The following is a 19,726-nucleotide window of genomic DNA, read 5'->3' as shown; positions in this document are numbered from 1 at the left end:
CTCAAAGAGTATTTATGTGTTTAAGTGTCTTTCCTCCCGTATGGGATGGCAATTAAACCTGTAATGGATGTTTTTCCCCCATGTGGTCTCCATTGGCTTCCTGTTTTAGAAAAAGACCCAACTGAAACAAACTACTGTATTAGAAGTCTCACTCTTGGCCGAGCGGGTCAAGTAATGAGGCACCGAGACCGCATGAAGTTTGTTGATGTATGCGCTTTAAATTTTAACACCAAGCCGGCGGATGGTGATGAACTTACCTGCTATCAGCGTCTTCAATGCCACAGTTGCATCAAGCCACTTTATTTCTAGTGAAGGAAGTTTAATCTTCATTATAGCTGAAAAGAAGAGAAAAAAAATATTCCTTTCTGATGCTATAAATAAATGACATAATACAACCAAGCAGCATCATGTAACGATTCGTGATGAAACAAACATCCATGCCGCTGTAAAGCTGTCTTGGTGCTTTGCCCTGGGAGACCATACCCTGACAAGGATGGACACTCATCATCCATTCCGGCTCCTGCGGACCTTCATTTTACCGCCTCACTCTCCCAGGGCAGTTGAGCAGTGCATGGAGGGCACAAAGGTTGCCTGTTAATCACCCACAGGGACCATGGAGGGTGGGGCTGAATTGCTTCCCATCCGGCCATTTACTTTGATTTCTCCTCAGAGATTATTTTTATGACATTATTTTTATCATGCAGTCATGTGATACGTATGTTTTATTATACTATCTATTATATGTAACACTTTTAATGCAATTGTCTTATTGTATTGTTTTTTCTACAACATAATTTTGTGGAGGGCTGCACGGCGGTCGAGTGTTTAGCACGCAGACCTCACAGCTAGGAGACCAGGGTTCAATTCCACCCTCAACCGTCTCTGTGTGGAGTTTTTTGTGGGTTTTCTCCAAGTACTCCGGTTTCCTCCCACATTCCAAAAACATGCTAGGTTAATTAGCGACTCCAAATTATCCATAGGTATGAATGTGAGTGTGAATGGTTGTTTGTCTATATGTGCCCTGTGATTGGCTGGCCACCAGTCCAGGGTGTACCCCGCCTCTCGCCCAAAGACAGCTGGGATAGGCTCCAGCACCCCCGCGACCCTTGTGAGGAAAAGCGGTAGAAAATGAATGAATAATTTTGTGGAGTTATATGTATGCACAAATACTGAAAATGGTTCTATCTTGCAGAAGAAGATGGATCCAGAGGGAGGGGGGCAATGTTTACACCAAGGAGAGACATTTTAGATACAGAAACAAAAATAAATTATATTTTTGCATACAAGAAAAGCTGTTTAATGTCTTGAAGAAGACACTTAATATGCCACACTGGGCATGCCAATGTTTAAAAACATATCAAACAGCGGCGGTGCTGTATTTTAACACCAAAACATAATTTTGTATTCAGAAATGAAGGAATATAGACATTTGAAAATCATCATTTGTCAGTGATAAGTATACAATAACAGGTCGGTACATTGCATTGAACATATGCGGTTTACTTGGTCCCAAAAAATGTTGACAGTGACAGTTTTAGCGCATTTAAACATTTAAAACGAAACGTCATTGTTTTTTGACTAATAAAAAAAAAGTTTGTATTTTGAGTCATATTTTTTGTACTTATCTTAAAATTGATGTTAAAATCGTCTCATTCTTGTGGACTCAATCTTGGGCATTGAGTTAACCCTACCTATAGTCATTCATTCATTCATTTTCTACCGCTTTTTCCTCACGAGGGTCGCGGGGGTGCTGGAGCCTATCCCAGCTGTCTTCGGGCGAGAGGCGGGGTACACCCTGGACTGGTGGCCAGCCAATCACAGGGCACATATAGACAAACAACCATTCACACTCACATTCATACCTATGGACAATTTTGGAGTCGCTAATTAACCTAGCATGTTTTTGGAATGTGGGAGGAAACCGGAGTACCCGGAAAAAAACTCACACATGCACGGGGAGAACATGCAAACTCCACACAGAGATAGCCGAGGGTGGAATTGAACTCAGGTCTCCTAGCTGTGAGGCCTGCGCTCTAAGCACTCTTCCATCGTGCATCATTTTTCATTAATTCATTCATTTTTTTTACCGCTTATCCTCACGAGGGGTGCTGGAGCCTATCCCAGCTGTCTTCGGGCGAGAGGCGGGGTACATCCTGGACTGGTGGCCAGCCAATCACAGGGCACATACAGTGAAGAAAATAAGTATTTGAACACCCTGCTATTTTGCTATTTCTCCCACTTAGAAATCATGGAGGGGTCTGAAATTTTCATCGTAGGTGCATGTCCACTGTGAGAGAGATAAACTAAAAAGAAAAATCCAGAAATCACAATGCATGATTTTTTAACAATTTATTTGTGTGATACAGCTGCTAATAAGTATTTGAACACCTGAGAAAATGAATGTTAATATTTGGTACAGTAGCCTTTGTTTGCTATTACAGAGGTCAAACGTTTCCTGTAGTTTTTCACCAGGTTTGCACACACTGCAGGAGGGATCTTGGCCCACTCCTCCACACAGATCTTCTCTAGATCAGTCAGGTTTCTGGGCTGTCGCTGAGAAACACGGAGTTTGAGCTCCCTCCAAAGATTTTCGATTGGGTTCAGGTCTGGAGACTGGCTGGGCCATGCTAGAACCTTGATATGCTTCTTACGGAGCCACTCCTTGGTTTTCCTGGCTGTGTGCTTCGGGTCGTTGTCGTGTTGGAAGACCCAGCCACGACCCATCTTCAATGCTCTGACAGAGGGAAGGAGGTTGTTCCCCAAAATCTCACAATACACGGCCCCAGTCATCCTCTCTTTAATGCAGTGCACTCGTCCTGTCCCATGTGCAGAAAAACACCCCCAAAGCATGATGCTACCACCCCCATGCTTCACAGTAGGGATGGTGTTCTTCGGATTGTACTCTTCATTCTTCTTCCTCCAAACACGCTTATTGGAATTATGACCAAAAAGTTCTATTTTGGTCTCATCTGACCATAAGACTTTCTCCCATGACTCCTCTGTATCATCCAAATGGTCATATGCAAACTTAAGACGGGCCTTGACATGTGCTGGTTTAAGCAGGGGAACCTTTCGTGCCATGCATGATTTCACATCATGACGTCTTAGTGTATTACCTACAGTAACCTTGGAAACGGTGGTCCCAGCTCTTTTCAGGTCATTGACCAAGTCCTGTCGTGTAGTTCTGGGCTGATTCCTCACCTTTCTTAGAATCATTGAGACCCCACGAGGTGATATCTTGCATGGGGCTCCACTCCGATTGAGATTGACCGTCATGTTTAGCTTCTTCCATTTTCTAATGATAGCTCCAACAGTGGACCTTTTTTCACCAAGCTGCTTGGTAATTGCTCCGTAGCCCTTTCCAGCCTTGTGGAGGTGTACAATTTTGTCTCTGGTGTCTTTGGACAGCTCTTTGGTCTTCGCCATGTTACAAGTTAAAGTCTTACTGATTGTATGGGGTGGACAGGTGTCTTTATGCAGCTAACGACCTCAAACAGGTGCATCTGATTCAGGATGATACATGGAGTGCAGGTGGACTTCTAATGGGCAGACTAACAGGTCTTTCAGGGTCAGAATTCTAGATGATACACAGGTGTTCAAATACTTATTAGCAGCTGTATCACACAAATAAATTGTTAAAAAATCATGCATTGTGATTTCTGGATTTTTCTTTTTAGTTTATCTCTCTCACAGTGGACATGCACCTACGATGAAAATTTCAGACCCCTCCATGATTTCTAAGTGGGAGAAATAGCAAAATAGCAGGGTGTTCAAATACTTATTTTCTTCACTGTATAGACAAACAACCATTCACACTCACATTCATACCTATGGACAATTTTGGAGTCGCTAATTAACCTAGCATGTTTTTGGAATGTGGGAGGAAACCGGAGTACCCGGAAAAAAACTCACACATGCACGGGGAGAACATGCAAACTCCACACAGAGATAACCGAGGGTGGAATTGAGGTCTGTGAGGTCTGTGAGGTCTGCGCGCTAACCACTAGACCACCGTGCCGCCCACCTATAATCATTCATAATTTGATATGACAGATTTTCTTCTTTTATTTGTAACTCCTTCTTCTATTGCTGCAGTATGTTCCTCCAGACCTGTGCATCTGTACCTTTGTGCTGGAACAGTCCCTGTCGGTTCGAGCCCTGCAGGAGATGCTGGCTAAAAGCGGACAGAACAGTGAAGGGGTGAGTGACACGGAAACGGAAAACGCCACACATTTTCCACTCCAGCCTGTGTAGGTATCTGAGAAGAGCGTGTAGTGTGCAGCTCGCCTGTTTCAGGTGTAGAGATTAATGGGCTAAATAAGCCCACTGCGGTGACTAGGGGACCCCGGTTGCCAAGAGGTCCTCGCCTGCATGAATATGAATGAGGACAAAGGAGACGCAGTGGTCTAATTTAGCGCCACAGTTTTCTATGGGAGGAACAAACTCTTCTGACAAAAAGGTTCATTACTCGCTGCTTTAAGACAAATAACGGACAAGCTGGAGGTTTAGGTTCACAAATAATCAATACAAGGTGAATTTGTCATCATTAGTGTGGAATTAATCTTAACATTGCTCTCTCATTGATGTGTTTTTATCCCATCTTTTTTTATTTTCTGTTTAATCTACATCTTCTACATGATAGACACGCGGGCCGGATCGATGGGTATGTTCACCGCTCAAACCATTCCCATTCTCATCCCTAATGCATGACGCAGTGGAATAGTCCACAAGTCCTATTTGAACCCAATGACACCCAAAGACTTGTGTGATGCCATAAATAGTTGGCGTTGTAGTTTATGCATGTGATGATATGTGTTTTAATATTCCCTGGGTGGGTACTTGTATATCAGTGATTTTCAACCACTGTACCGCGGCACACTAGTGTACCTTGAGAAACCGTCAGATGTGCCGTGAGGAATTATCCAATATCACTTTTTATAGTTAACATTGATTAATCATCATTTGCAAATATTATGTTTAATAGTCATGAATATATGGACCCAAATATTCCAATTGAATTTGGTTTATTTGCTCAAACGGAAAGAATTGAACAGGGATGGAATATTCCTTTCCCCATTCCAGTTCAGGTATCTTGTACTCGCTCAAACGGAAAGTTGTCAGGGTGCGTTCTTCTTCGTGGTGTTTTTCTTCTTCTGTTGTTTATTAGCGGTTGGCAAGCAGCTTTTGTGTGCATTAGCGCCATCTGTGGAACAGAATCTAAACCCTTCTATACTTTATTCATTCATTCATTTTCTACCGCTTTTTCCTCACGAGTGTCGCGGGGGATGCTGGAGCCTATCCCAGCTGTCTATGCGGGGTACACCCTGGACTGGTCGCCAGCCAGCCACATATAGACAAACAACCATTCACACTCACATTCATACCTATGGACAATTTGGAGTCGCTAATTAACCTAGCATGTTTTTGGAATGTGGGAGGAAACCGGAGTACCCGGGGAAAACCCACGCATGCACGGGGAGAACATGCAAACTCCACACAGAGATGGCCGAGGGTGGAATTGAACCGTGGTCTCCTAGCTGTGAGGTCTGCGCGCTAACCACTAGACCGCCGTGCTGCCTGTTTTTAATATTTTAATATTCATTAATTCATTCATTTTCTACCGCTTTTTCCTCACGAGGGCCGCGGGGGTGCTGGAGCCTATCCCAGCTGTCTTCGGGCGAGAGGCGGGGTACACCCTGGACTGGTGGCCAGCCAATCACAGGGCACATATAAACAAACAACTATTCACACTCACATTCATACCTATGGACAATTTGGAGTCGCTAATTAACCTAGCATGTTTTTGGAATGTGGGAGGAAACCGGAGTACCCGGAGAAAACCCACGCATGCACGGGGAGAACATGCAAACTCCACACAGAGATGGCCGAGGGGTGGAATTGAACCCTGGTCTCCTAGCTGTGAGGTCTGCTCGCTAACCACTAGAAAATACCACTATAAAATATGCTATATAAATTGGAAAAGTGGATTGGATTGGATTGGAACATCCACCAACCGGACAAAGACAGAGATTAAGGTTCCTCTCAGATAGTTCCCTTCGTTTTGATGTTGGATTTACGTCAGGCTAACATGAGTCATGTCCTCAGGGGATCCTCTTGGATGTTCAAGCTGTATCATTTAGTTGTATGTCGTTCTCTCCACGTCAAACGTTACATTGGTCACGGTGTCGTCTTTTGACTCACAGTGACTCAACGCTATGAGATGATGCAAGGAAGCACTCGGATCTAAAATAAGGACCGATGATGTCATCTCAGCTTTTTAGCTTTTTTTTTCCACTTCTTAATATCACATGACTAATTATGTTGAGGATTCCAATAAATCCTCTGTTTATCGGCTCGTATTCATGGCCTTGACGTCTGAGATAAATGGATGTGTCAGAGCTGCAAGGGACTGCCTTGTGAGCAGGCGACACCATCGGTTCCGCTTCTTCTCAAGGGGGGGGGGGCCTGCAGGGAATAATCGTCCGCAGCGTTGGGAATAGGCAGCTCAAAATATTAAAAACTGAGGTAACGCTCAATTAGAGTTTTTTTGGAGCACTAGTCCAGGGTTAGTCCTTTTACAGCGTACCTTTTTAAGGCTGTTAAAACTTGTCAGTTTTAGTTAAAACTAAAATGATGTGAGTGCTCGGATAGAATGATGTGGACTATAATGCTTCAGCTAGCCAACATAGCATCCTATACAGTATTTTTCTATACAGTATAATTACATTTGTATGCAACACCTGCAGATTTTGCATTCATTTGCATTGTGAAAATCTCAGTTTCAGCCCATTATTAACACTAGCCACGTTTACATGAGTTTTTCCTCTTTCCCAATGACTTTTTTATTTACACTAAATTGGAAAAAAATACTCATTATGTCACTTGAATCAGCTTTATGTATGGAGTTGCAAATAATAACCAGCTAAATGGTCATTTTTAGGACGCTTGGTTGCAATTTGCCCTGTGTTATTCAATGCTTTGTTTCCACCCATGCATTTTATTATCAATGTTGTCTGCCTCTTCTTCATTCTTTGCTTTCACTGAAATGTCAAAAGGAAGCGTCATTAAAGAGAAGCTGGAGGTTGAATATGTCTCGGCCGAGACGCTGAAATCAATGCGACTTGGAACAGATGGACTTATCAATAGAGGCTGCCTGAAGCAAATTGCCAGTCGGGTCTGTTTTAGCCAGGAGACACAGTGGGAACCAACATGAACCGCAAAGATAACACACCAGTTGGTAGTGCATGCCAACTTTGCAGGGCCAGATATCCAGCAGCTGGATTAGATCAGTCCATCAAAGAGACAGCACTACCCTGGAGATATCTAATGTGCACCACCTTCTTTGCTCTGTTTTTGGCTCCTTCTCGACCACAGCGGTTTGTCTGAAAATACAAACAGGTGCACGACATCTACACCTCGAAGGGGGGTCTGCTAATGTCACAGCATTAAATGAATATTTCACTATCTGCGTGGCATCATACAGCAGACCAGGGGTCTCAAACAAGCGGCCCGCGGGCCAAATGTGGCCCGCAGGACACTAGTTTGAGGCCCCCGCCTTGATATGAAAGTTTAATGTTAGTGCAGCCCCGCGCTAGTTTGATATGGATGCTGTATGGTATCATGTACCCAGAAAAAATTATTCCGTTTGATTAATGTTCATGTTAAAGGTTAAATAACTGTTAATACGTAGTTATCCTCCCTATCCGTGTGGAAGTGGTACGTTTTTGGCTATTTAAGTTTAAGGGAAATAACTTGAAGGCTACCGTTTAGGTCGCTAGCTCTCTAGTTTGCGAGTTAGCATGTGTCTCAAGACCCTGCAGTTGCGCAATATGTTGTAAATAAAAAAGTATAAATGTGACTATAGTCGTGTTTTGTCATGTCTACGGGGCTCTAATAATGCTTTGTTCATTTTAATCTGAAAAAAATAATTTGTCTACCCACCAACTATATGTGGTTTCTTACGTTTTTATTATTTGCCGTTTTTATGATTATTATTATATTTATTTATTTATTACTGATTGATTGATTTTCTTTATTCTTGATTTGTTTATTTATTTTTCATCTTATTTTGTGTAGACAAATAAGATATTTGAGAACCGTGGAATGTTTTATCAGAGCTTTTCTTGTAGAAAATTGGAACCAAAGCGAAGTTTGTTTAATTTTTTTGTTTTTAATAAATGCGTTTTTTTTTTTGGAAAACCTGATGCGGCCCAGTCTCACCCAGACCCGAGCTCCAGTGGCCCCCCAAGTAAATTTAGTTTGAGACCCCCGCAGTAGACCATCCATGTTGCTATATCTTTACCTTTATGTTTCATTTAGCCACGGGTGATGCATTTTCTCATTTCAGTAATCGCTACAGCGGGTTCTTACTGATGTGAGCCTTGAACGCTCTCACTGTGGCTCCATCTGTATAGCCGACTGCCTCACAGTGGGTAGAGGAGACTCAGGTTTTATTGGTTGTGGGGATTGCAGCTGTATGTGCCTCAGTGCATTAAGCTCAGTATACCTCAGCCAGCAGCTGTAGCGGCTAGCCAACAGCACACGGGAAGCCGAGAAGTCTGCAGTTGCTGCAGTCTGCACAGCAACTGCATCAAATCACAGGCTGGCTGTCGTTCCTGGTTAGCCAGTGGCGGTGCATATGCAGTATATACAGAACAGAGTAAGTCAGGCGGTGCATGGTAGAAATGATATCAACAAATACTATACTACAGTATATGGACAAAAGTAACGGGAAACCCTATTTCAGCAATTTAGTGAACTTATTTGTTTGATATTTTAGACAATTCAATGCATAACCTTGTGAACAGTTTTAGGAAGGACCTTCTGTACGCCAATGCACAAACCACAAATTGACCTCCAACCTCCCAAATTCCTAGGGGGTCAAATTTGTCCATATATTGTATTGCGAACACTCACAGTGACACAGTTAACATTAGTTTTGTAGCATTTATGTCATGGTCTTAGTTTCATTTTTTGTGATGTGGTGCAAATGGTATTACGTAATACCATTGAGCGTTTTCTTACTCACTCTTTAACATCTACTTATTGACAACAATAAATATATTGGTCGAGACGACAAGACTTAGAATAATGAAAACACTCTTGTCTTACCTTAATGCTTCCTAGAGGCTCATAAGGAAGGTGAGTAAATAAGTAAAACAAAAACAAAAAAACAGCAACACTTCAAATATCAGCCGTACCCTTCCTGCATCCTAACGCCATAATCGGGTGGAGCCATTCCCTTCTGATGTGGACAATGACTGACTGGTCGTTGAGCATCCTTCCCACATTCCTTTTGCTGGATTGCTGGAAAGATGACCCCTGTATTCCTGCACATATCTCAAGGGGAGGAAAACCTTTCCATAAGATATGTGCGCCCAGCATGAGGCCGGCTTTGTGTGTGAGAAGGTCCTTGTTGAAGTCGAATATTGCAGTCTTTGGAGGGAGACTTGTCGATGATTAATTAGTAATTTACATAATGATGTATATGTTTGAATTATGTTTCAGGCAGCGCAGAGTGGCGGCCATAAGACTCTACTCTACGGACATGCTATCCTGCTTCGGCACTCGTTCAGTTCCATGGTAAGGACTTGCAGGCCCCAGGCAAGGACTACTGTTAATAATGCCACAAATCCACAATTGTAATTAAAACCCTTACTCTGTATTAAATGTAAAATTAAAAAAAGCAATTTTCACTCACTAAATGTACTGCAAAAAAGGCCAGTAAGGATAATTCATAATGCCGCCGACAGAGAACATACTAATTCCTTATTTCTAAAATCACAAATACTTAAACTGGCTAAAAATAACCAATAGGAGAAATATGATCTCAGGGAAAAATTTAATTTGAAACACTTCTATGCTAGGACTACGTTAAAAAGCCATAGCATTTCAGTATGTGGAATCAAACTATAGAATGGATTGAGTAAGGACCTCAAACAATGCACAACGATGAGCCAATTCAAGAAACAATACAAGCAGTTGATGTTTGCTAAATACAAGGATGAACGTGAAAAAAGAAAAACAAAAAAAACTTAAACTATATTAGGAAAGCAGGAAGTGAACAAATGTAACAGTTACTGATTGTAAAAGTACCAGATGGAGGGGTAGGATTTAATAAGCTTTGCTTCTTCCTACTCCTTTTGGACATGTGGAACTGTGAACTGATTATGTGATGCATTCAATTGTAATCTGATGCATGTTCAAATGAAATAAAACCATTACCATTACCATTACCATTACCAAATGTAAAATACATTGAAATACATATGGGCAATTTCAGCATTCACAATCAGTGTTGATGTCACATGCGACAACTCGGTTAATTTAATGTGTGTGTGTGTGTTTGTATGTGTGCGTTGACCACAGTACCTGGCCTGCTTGAAGACGTCAAGGTCACAGACTGATAAGCTATCATTTGACGTCGGCCTGCAGGAGGACTCAACAGGTAAAAAAAAAAAAAAAAAAAGGAGGCGGGGGGAGGGCTAAGCTTCATTAGTTTTTTTTTTTTTAACCTCCACAGATTATCTCTCTCACTCTCTCTGCACCTCCTCCTGTTCCTTATCTATCTTTGCTTGAGTACATTTCAGTACGCGCCTCTTTATCATCACTGTTAATATTCCCTGTGGAATGCTGGTGTATTTCTTTAGGAAAAGCTGATTACACATTTTATAGTCAGGTCCGATCTTGATGCTTGGTTCGGCCACTTTTTGAATTTGTTATGTTTTTCCAGTCTTTTCACATTTTTTGTTTTCATAAATGATGAAGTGTTCCAAGTTATATATATATATATATATATGTGTGTTTGTCACCGTAGGTGAGGCTTGTTGGTGGACAATCCACCCGGCTTCCAAACAGAGATCAGAAGGAGAGAAGGTACGCATTGGTGATGACCTCATCCTCGTCAGCGTGTCCTCCGAGCGCTATCTCGTAAGTTTTTTTGCTTTATGTGGATTTTCGTATTGGTTTAGTGCAGGGGGGGGACAAACTTTTTGACTTGATTTAACAAAATTGACTATATATTTGACATATAATTCTAACTGTCGGGCGGCACGGTGGTCGAGTGGTTAGCACGCAGATCAGGGTGTGAGTGTGAATGGTTGTTTGTCTATATGTGCCCTGTGATTGGCTGGCCACCAGTTCAGGTTGTACCCCGCCTCTCGCCTGAAGACAGCTGGGATAGGCTCCAGCACCCCCCGCGACCCTCGTGAGGAAAAGCGGTAGAAAATGAATGAATGAATGAATTCTAACAGTCCATTTGGAATTATTGTATCTGTGAAAGTGCCATGCAAACTTCTATATATGCTTGTGTCTTTTTTTCAGGAGCACTTTGTAAACAGCACACCATGTCAAATAACCAAATTGATAAAAAAAAAAAGCTACCAAAACCATCAAAAGGTTGCAAGGTTGTATATTAAGTTTCAATGAAATACCTTGGAAAGAACGGGCGTGCCATATTTAAACACTTTGCGGGCCGGATGTGGCCCCCGGGCCGTAGTTTGCCCACCCCTTGATTTAGTGTATGTGTTCATAAAATTACGTAGTAAAGTGTGCTGCAAACGTCACATCACATGACAACCTGCACCGACGTGGACTGGAAATGTCGTCTTTGCAGGATTAGCATATTGTTGTGATGTATTCCGACTGCCGTCAGTGGCTTTTTAAAGGAGGTTGAGGCCGGTGCTGTTATCATCCTTGTCACAACCTTGTCATCTCCCTCAGCGAGGCTTTGTTCCACACCACATTCATAGCACTGTACACTTAAAACCATGAAAACACACCCAGTGATCCACAGAAAAGGGGTCTGACCTTCCACTGTGTATTATTGCCTTCCATTTATTATTGTCAATCTGTCCGTGGTGTCAGCCAGCCTTTGGTCTAACATTGGTGCCTCTCAATTAGTGTGTGTATTTCAGGCAAATGCTGGTAACACCAGATACTGACTGATGGTCTGACCCCCTCCCAGTACAGGAAAGCTGCATATTTTGGACTGGCTTTTTATTGTATTCATATCTGTACATTAATCATGCTGACTCATCAGCATCTTGATACATAAGGTAACACAGGTTCAGACAGAACTGTGAACAATATCTGATAAAGATAGGCCTTTTTAATTCAGCTCATAATAATAAATAATAATAATACCTTTTATTTTAAAAATACTCAAAGACACTTTACAGAAAAATGGAGTTGAATAAAAACAGAGTGAAAGATACGTTAAAATACAACATTGATTCATTTATACACAGTTAAAACATGAGTAAAAGCGGGTTTTTTGTTGTTTTTTGAAACTGGGAATGTCAGGGCAAGCACGGAGTGAATGGGGCAAAGAGTTCCAGAGGGTGGGGGGCAGTTATGGAGAAGGCTCTGTCACCCCAGATTCATGAAAAATGACATAGAGCAATACAAGAGCTGTATCCAAAATCTGACCCTTTCAGATTGGATAGAAAAGATGGATTTAATGGGGATGTGATGTACTAAATACTTGACTTATATTTCTATGTTCTGTCATTGAATCATGCCACCATGAACTCCCTTTGTCTCTTATTTGGCTGCACAAGATGAGTATAAACACTTTGCAATCTTGTGTCCTACAGCACTTATCAATCTCCAACGGCAACATCCAGGTGGACGCCTCTTTCATGCAGACACTGTGGAACGTCCACCCAATCTGCTCCGGCAGCAACATAGAGGAAGGTAGAGAGCCGAGCCAAAACATCTCACTTATCTTCTTTTACTTCTTTTGCAATTTTGCAGTCGTCTAAAGAAAATTGCAGTTGTCTGAGCTAGCCTGCTCCGACTACCTGTGACAATAGTGGGAATTGCAAAAATAATATCATCTAAAATGAGAAAAAGCAATCAAAAATGGTTGGATTTGAATTGTTATTATTAAAAATTCGTCATACAAATGAACTGTATTGAACTTTGGTTTTGATTATATATTTTTTTTTAACAGTATGTTGTGGCTTATCACACTGAAGCAGTAATAAGTATATTTCTGTTATAGGCTACCTATTGGGCGGCCATGTGATGCGACTGTTTCATGGGCATGATGAGGTGGTGACCATCCCGGGGTCAGACCAGAGTGAGGAGCAGCAGAGGTACGAAATACGACTAGGTGATAAATCACTTGGATATAGACGCAGTGTCTGGGTCACATACATGTGGCGGTGAAGAGATGCACAACACTCGGGACCAAAATAAGGATGCATTTTTATTTTTATATCCAGGATAGTTGTTTGGTGACACAGAAAAGGCTGATGATGTAGAGAAAAAAAAGTGGCACAAAGAGTTTGAAGTGGGTCAAAGCTGCAGACTTGGTCCTGGATACTCTATATAGACAAAATAATCGGGGCAGCCCACTTAGTCTCTTGACCATCATTAGATCAGTGGATTTTTTTCTGGTCCCATTTTTGGGTGGAATTTTGCTCATCACCCACAATCCTGAAGTGAGACTGGAACAGACATGTTTTTCTCTGTTCTGTGCGTTATAAGGATATAAAAAGAGATAAAAAAAGACAGCTAAAAAATGCACGTAATGGGACATACCAATTCTGCCTACAAAACCTGCAATTAAAACACTTCAAAAACCTCCAAAAACATTTTTTCATTTTATACACATGCTGCAACCATGTAGCAAATTCAAAACCAAACTCACATATGTAGCATTACCTTTTGGTCAGCTTGTTGCTAGCTGGCTAGCATCTATCGGGTGTGGTGTGTCGAGGTGTCAATCTGTCAGTGAAGTATAGCTTTATGGCATAACATGATGTAAATACAGGGCTGCACGGTGGACCAAGTGGTTAGCACATACAGGCTCACAGCTGGGAGATCCGAGTTCAATTCCACCCTGTGGAGTTTGCATGCGTGGGTTTTCTCCGGGTACTCCGGTTTCCTCCCACATTCCAAAAACATGCTAGGTTAATTGGCGACTCCAAATTGTCCATAGGTATGAATGTGAGTGTGAATGGTTGTTTGTTTATATGAGGCCAGTCCAGGGTGTACCCCGCCTCTCGCCTGGAGACAACTAGGATAGGCTCCAGCATACCCGAGTGACGAGAAGCGGCATCAGAAATGGATGGATGGATTCTGTTGGCTAGTTTGCACCACCATGTCGATCATTACATTACATCAGGGGTGGGCAAACTACGGCTCAGGGGCCACATCCGGCCCGCCAAGTGTTTAAATACGGCCCTGTGATTGGGTGTACCCCGCCTCTCGCCTGGAGACAACTAGGGTAGGCTCCAGCATACCCCCGCAACCCGAGTGACATCAAAAATGGATGGATGGATTCTGTTGGCTAGTTTGCACCACCATGTCGATCATTACATTACATCAGTGGTGGGCAAACTACGGCTCGGGGGCCACATCCGGCCCGCCAAGTGTTTAAATACGGCCCTGTGATTGGCTGGTGACCAGTCCAGGGTGTAGCCCATGGTAGAAAATGAATATATGATGTAAATGCAGCGGTTTTTGGAGGTTTTTTCATAGTTGCGTCCCAGTTTTACCTGTTTTTATATCTTTGAAACGCACTGTTCAAGTCTCACTTAAGGATTGTGGATTAAAAAAAAGTGCACTTTTCCTTTAAAAGCATGCTTGAATGAGTTCAGTGTGGAATAATGTCCTGATATGATTGCCTTTTCAGTGTACGTTGTACGTATGCGAGGCACACACACACACACACACACACACACACACTGAGTCTGTTTTTAGAACGTAGCATGGCAAATGTGGAAGGGCAGGATTGAATAGTAATTTCCATTTTTGGCTTCTCTTCATTGTGTGCCCTTGGAATCTCACAAAAGGACCGAGCCTCGTGCATTTCTTTCAAAGACGCGCAGACATGTCACTCGGAGTAATGAGCCAAGCCTTTGTTTCCATTCACTGATTGTGATTATGGCTGCGTCTTATCTCGGACGTATGCGTCTCTCTTTGAGCTCTATTCGCCCAGTCAATGTATACTTATTGTTCATAGCTTTATGTGTCAAAACACTCCCCCATTGATCGACTGTTTTTGTTTACTATAGCCCAGATGACCTTGACTCTCATGTCTTGCTTCACAGGATCGTCAACTACGAGACAGGTAAAGCTGGTGCCAAGGCTAGATCTTTGTGGAGGCTGGAGCCACTCCGGATCAGGTCGGTTCTGAACCACTTAACATGATTTTTATCCAATATGTCTTCTTTTTACTGTTTTTTTAAATCTATGGACACATCTGTCCTTCCAAAGCCAAAGGTTACTTTAACACTGCACATTTTTTAATGTCTCTTTTCTTTCCCCTGACTCGTAGTTCAGTTTCCACGTCACGGTTATGACCATACGTGGGTGGAAATATGATTAAACAGCATAATTAGTCAAATGTTTTTAGCCATTTGCAAATTATTCCACTTAATTGCATCGCACTTTTGATAATTAACAGCCAGCAGCAATACACAGATCAACTAATTAGCGGATATTAGGTTGTCAGGGCTTGAAAAAAAAAAAAATCCAACTATCCTACTTATATGAGTGGTATGTTTTTTATGTGCACGTGTAATGATGTAGTTGGAGCGGCAGCCACATCCGCTGGGGTCAGCCCTTCCGATTACGCCACCTGACCACCGGCCACTACCTAGCAATGACCGAGGACCATGGCTTGGTGCTGCAGGACCGTGACAGGTCGGACACAATAGCGACTGCCTTCTGCTTCAGAGCTTCTAAGGCAAGGTCACACGAACATGCATGTTTTAGTTTTTTTTTTTTTTACTCCTCCTCTGCAAGGCGACGCATGTTACAGACGAGCCAACACTGCACACTTCCTCATTAAGTAAGCTCCACTGAGAAGCAGTCACCAAGGATCACCAGTAACGATTTGCAAATTAACCACCCACTCACCTTGGACTGGCAAATCACCATTTTTCAAGGACAATGAAAATGAAAAGAGCTTTGCCATGGAGGTTAATGTAGCTGAACTTGCCCACTCGGACTGAAGTCACCATCGGACTCTACTCTGAGTAATCAGATTTAAGATACAGCCAGTGATTGTGAGCAAATTAGTGACCCTTTATGTGGGATTTCAAGATGGCATGTAACTAAAGTTACTCTTCATGTGTGTTGGGTGGCTGTACGGTGGACCAGTGGTTTGCGTGCAGGCCTCACAGCTAAGAGACCCGAGTTCAATTCCATCCTCGTCCATCTCTGTGTGGAGTTGCATGTTCTCCCTGTGCATGCGTGGGTTTTCTCCGGGTACTCCGGTTTCCTCCCACATTCCAAAAACAAGCTAGGTTAATTAGCGACTCCAAATTGTCCATAAGTATGAATGTGAGTGTGAATGGTTGTTTGTCTATATGTGCCCTGTGATTGGCTGGCCACCAGTCCAGGGTGTACCCCCACCTCTCGCCTCTCGACGATAAGCGGCATCAAAAATGGATGGATGGATTCTGTTGGCTAGTTTGCACCACCATGTCGATCATTACATTACATCCGGGGTGGGCAAACTACGGCCTGGGGGCCACATCCGGCCCGCCAAGTGTTTAAATACGGCCCTGTGACTGGCTGAGTTTGCATGTTCTCCCCGTGCATGCGTGGGTTTTCTCCGGGTACTCCGGTTTCCTCCCACATTCCAAAAACATGCTAGGTTAATTAGCGACTCCAAATTATCCATAGGTATGAATGTGAGTGTGAATGGTTGTTTGTCTATATGTGCCGTGTGATTGGCTGGTGACAGCTGGGATAGGCTCCAGCACCTATCTATCCATCCATCCATCCATCCACCCACCCATCCATCCACGCATCCATCCATCCATCCATCCATCCATCAGTGGTAGCCTAAAAGGTTTGCACCAGGACACCAAAGCAATCATTTATTGATTAAGCAAAGTGTGCCAATACATGTGGTATATGTATATACTAGTGTATGTACTAGTGTATATACTAGTGTATACTAAATTGGACTGCATACTCACAGTATATGTTTGACATGTTTATTCTCTCTCTCTCATCCACGTGTGCAGGAGAAGCTGGAGCAGAGCCCCAAGCGTGACATTGAGGGGATGGGAGTAGCGGAGATTAAATATGGGGACTCGCTCTGCTTCATCATGCACGTGGCCACGAGTCTGTGGCTGTCTTACCAGGCACCTGATGTCAAATCTGCCCGCCTGGGTCCTCTCAAGAGACGAGTGAGTGCAGTAACAAAAGCGTGTCTTTAAATTAGAATGCAAGGCAGAGACAGAAACAAACAAAATTAATAAATGAATGATTGTTTAGAGAAGATAAATATGTGCAGGGTAATGCGTTGATTAAAATGTCTATTAGATTGTATCGCAGCCTGGACTCAATATCACACTTCCCCTCATTTCGGGTGCATAGAGACACGATTGAGAAATGATTTCCTCATCGTGACAACATTCCTTTTGTCTTCCTTAAGGCGTGTCTTCATTCTGAAGGTCACATGGATGACGGCTTGACCCTGCAGCGCTGTCAACATGAAGAATCCCAAGCGGCGCGCATCATCCGCAACACCACGCTCCTCTTTAACCGATTCATCAGGTACGCCGGAGTGCTTCTGCTGCTGAGTCTATGCAAGTTTTCCACACAACAGCATGTTGCCAAATGTACTGTCATTGATGATAAAGCGCACATATTCATCCCACAAACGCTTGCTCGCTGCTCCGAGTCATGATGTAACGTGCCTCCAGAGGGTAAACATATTCAACGTGGAATTAAGCCGCAGGGTGCCGCAGCCTCTAACAGTTCAGTCGGTGGTCCATTCATGCGTTTCCAATTGGGAAACGGCCACATATGGTCCGCAATGAGAAGGAAGCAAGTGGATGTTCTGACTACCTTTCTTTGCTATCAAAGCACCCATCTTGTGTCCCCTGTGTTGACTTGGAAGCACTCATAGTGGGAACATGTGAGTGTGTCAGCCTCCCCTGAGGCGGTGACACACACGTCTCCCCCACCCCTCCCACTCATACGACTGGCGCTATTTTTAGCCAGCTAGCGGAAATCAACATTTCAGGATGATGCAGCTGTGGGCAATACCAATACATAACGTTGTAGATGGCTCATTAATGAATGAAAGTATGTAAACTGAGGATGATTAGCATTCTGCGCCTTGTGTCTCATTCCAGAGATCTGGATTGTCTGGGTGCGAAGAACAAGGCACTTGTGGCTCTGCCCGTCGAGGAGGTGCTCCAAACCCTCAATGACCTCATCACGTATTTCCAGCTCCCTGATGCCGAGTTGGAGCACGAAGAGAGGCAAATCAAGCTACGCTCGCTGAAAAATAGGCAAAATCTTTTCAAACAGGAAGTGAGTAAATGTTGTAAACAAACGTTTCAGGTCAAAAATCTGGACACACTTCATTCATTCATTCATTTTCTCCCGCTTTTTCCTCACGAGGGTCGCGGGGGTGCTGGGGCCTATCCCAGCTGTCTTTGGGCAAGAGGCGGGGTACACCTTGGACTGGTCGCCAGCCCAATCACAGGGCACATATAGACAAACAACCATTCACACTCACATTCATACCTATGGACAATTTGGAGTCGCTAATTAACCTAGCATGTTTTTGGAATGTGGGAGGAAACCGGAGTACCCGGAGAAAACCCACGCATGCACGGGGAGAACATGCAAACTCAGCCAATCACAGGGCCGTATTTAAACACTTGGCGGGCCGGATGTGGCCCCCAGGCCGTAGTTTGCCCACCTCTGATGTAATGTAATGATCGACATGGTGGTGCAAACTAGCCAACAGAATCCATCCATCCATTTTTGATGCCGCTTATCGTCACTCGGATTGCGGGGGTATGCTGGAGCCTATCCTAGTTGTCTGCAGACGAGATGCGGGGTACATCCTGGACTGGTGGTCAGCCAATCACAGGTCACATATAGACAAACAACCATTCACACTCACATTCATACCTATGGACAATTTGGAGTCGCTAGTTAACCTAGCATGTTTTTGGAATGTGGGAGGAAACCGGAGTACCCGGAGAAAACCCACGCATGCACGGGGAGAACGTGCAAACTCCACACAGAGGTGGTTAAGGGTGGAATCGAACCCGAGTCTCCTATCTGTGAGGCCTGCGCGATAACCACTCGTCTGCTGTCATTAGTTGACTATTGTTTTTGCCCTAACAAATAACATGACGGCAGCTATATGAAGTTGCTCTATCAACGGTGAAACAGGAGTTCAGAACATTCATACCTAGGGTGGCCGAGGGTGGAGACACACTTCATTATGCTACTAAATGAGAAAGTGGCTAATGTCGAATGTAGTGATTGTAGATTATGCATTACAGATTATACATTTCACTTTTTCACTGATTGGCTGGCCACCAGTCCAGGGTGTACCCCGCCTTTTGCCTAAAGACAGCTGGGATAGGCTCCAGCACCCCTGACCCTCATGAGGATAAGCGGTCAAAACAATGGTGGCTCATATAGATACATAATGTTGTCCCTCAAGGTACATTCTACACTAATCTACCGTTTATTAAGTATTACTGGGTTGTAACCATGTGACCTAGAGGCAGTCCGCGCTTGACTTTCATGTTTCACTTGCAGGGGCAAGCAGCCAATAGGCCACCAATCAGCTGGGGCAATTTTAGGTAGCGGTTGCACAAATGAGAGAGGGGAACAATGTGTGTGTGTGTGTGTGTGTGTGTGTGAAAGTTGAAACAATGTATTCTCTGGTGAGTTTCAGTAGCATCTTGTGTGACTGGAGGCAGTGTGTTATAAGGCATCAGCA

The 19,726-nt window shown here is 43.4% G+C and overlaps 1 protein-coding gene across 6 annotated transcripts in view; it reads left to right on the top strand.

The window, feature by feature from the left end:
- The window catches only part of LOC131140056 (ryanodine receptor 3-like), a 137,426-nt gene that overhangs the window by 28,130 nt on the left and 89,570 nt on the right, over window positions 1-19,726 (top strand). For 3 of the 6 annotated variants that reach the window (XM_078796120.1, XM_058090132.2, XM_058090131.2), the window contains exons 4-14: window positions 4,096-4,200; window positions 9,508-9,582; window positions 10,369-10,447; window positions 10,817-10,929; window positions 12,597-12,696; window positions 13,007-13,100; window positions 15,063-15,137; window positions 15,544-15,700; window positions 16,992-17,156; window positions 17,405-17,526; window positions 18,111-18,291. In XM_078796120.1, coding sequence (XP_078652246.1) covers window positions 4,096-4,200; window positions 9,508-9,582; window positions 10,369-10,447; window positions 10,817-10,929; window positions 12,597-12,696; window positions 13,007-13,100; window positions 15,063-15,137; window positions 15,544-15,700; window positions 16,992-17,156; window positions 17,405-17,526; window positions 18,111-18,291 — 1,266 coding nt within the window. Of the gene's footprint in view, window positions 1-4,095; window positions 4,201-4,642; window positions 4,664-9,126; window positions 9,142-9,507; window positions 9,583-10,368; window positions 10,448-10,816; window positions 10,930-12,596; window positions 12,697-13,006; window positions 13,101-15,062; window positions 15,138-15,543; window positions 15,701-16,991; window positions 17,157-17,404; window positions 17,527-18,110; window positions 18,292-19,726 lie in introns of all 6 variants that reach the window. The other 3 variants (XM_078796118.1, XM_078796117.1, XM_078796119.1) reach the window with 2 other exon arrangements.

The sequence above is a fragment of the Doryrhamphus excisus genome, linkage group LG14 (assembly GCF_037039965.1).
Source record: "Doryrhamphus excisus strain RoL-2023G ecotype Guam linkage group LG14, RoL_Dexc_Guam_v1.1, whole genome shotgun sequence".
In the NCBI taxonomy this organism is placed as follows: Eukaryota; Metazoa; Chordata; class Actinopteri; order Syngnathiformes; family Syngnathidae; genus Doryrhamphus; species Doryrhamphus excisus.
This window is presented reverse-complemented; position numbering and strand designations above follow the sequence as displayed.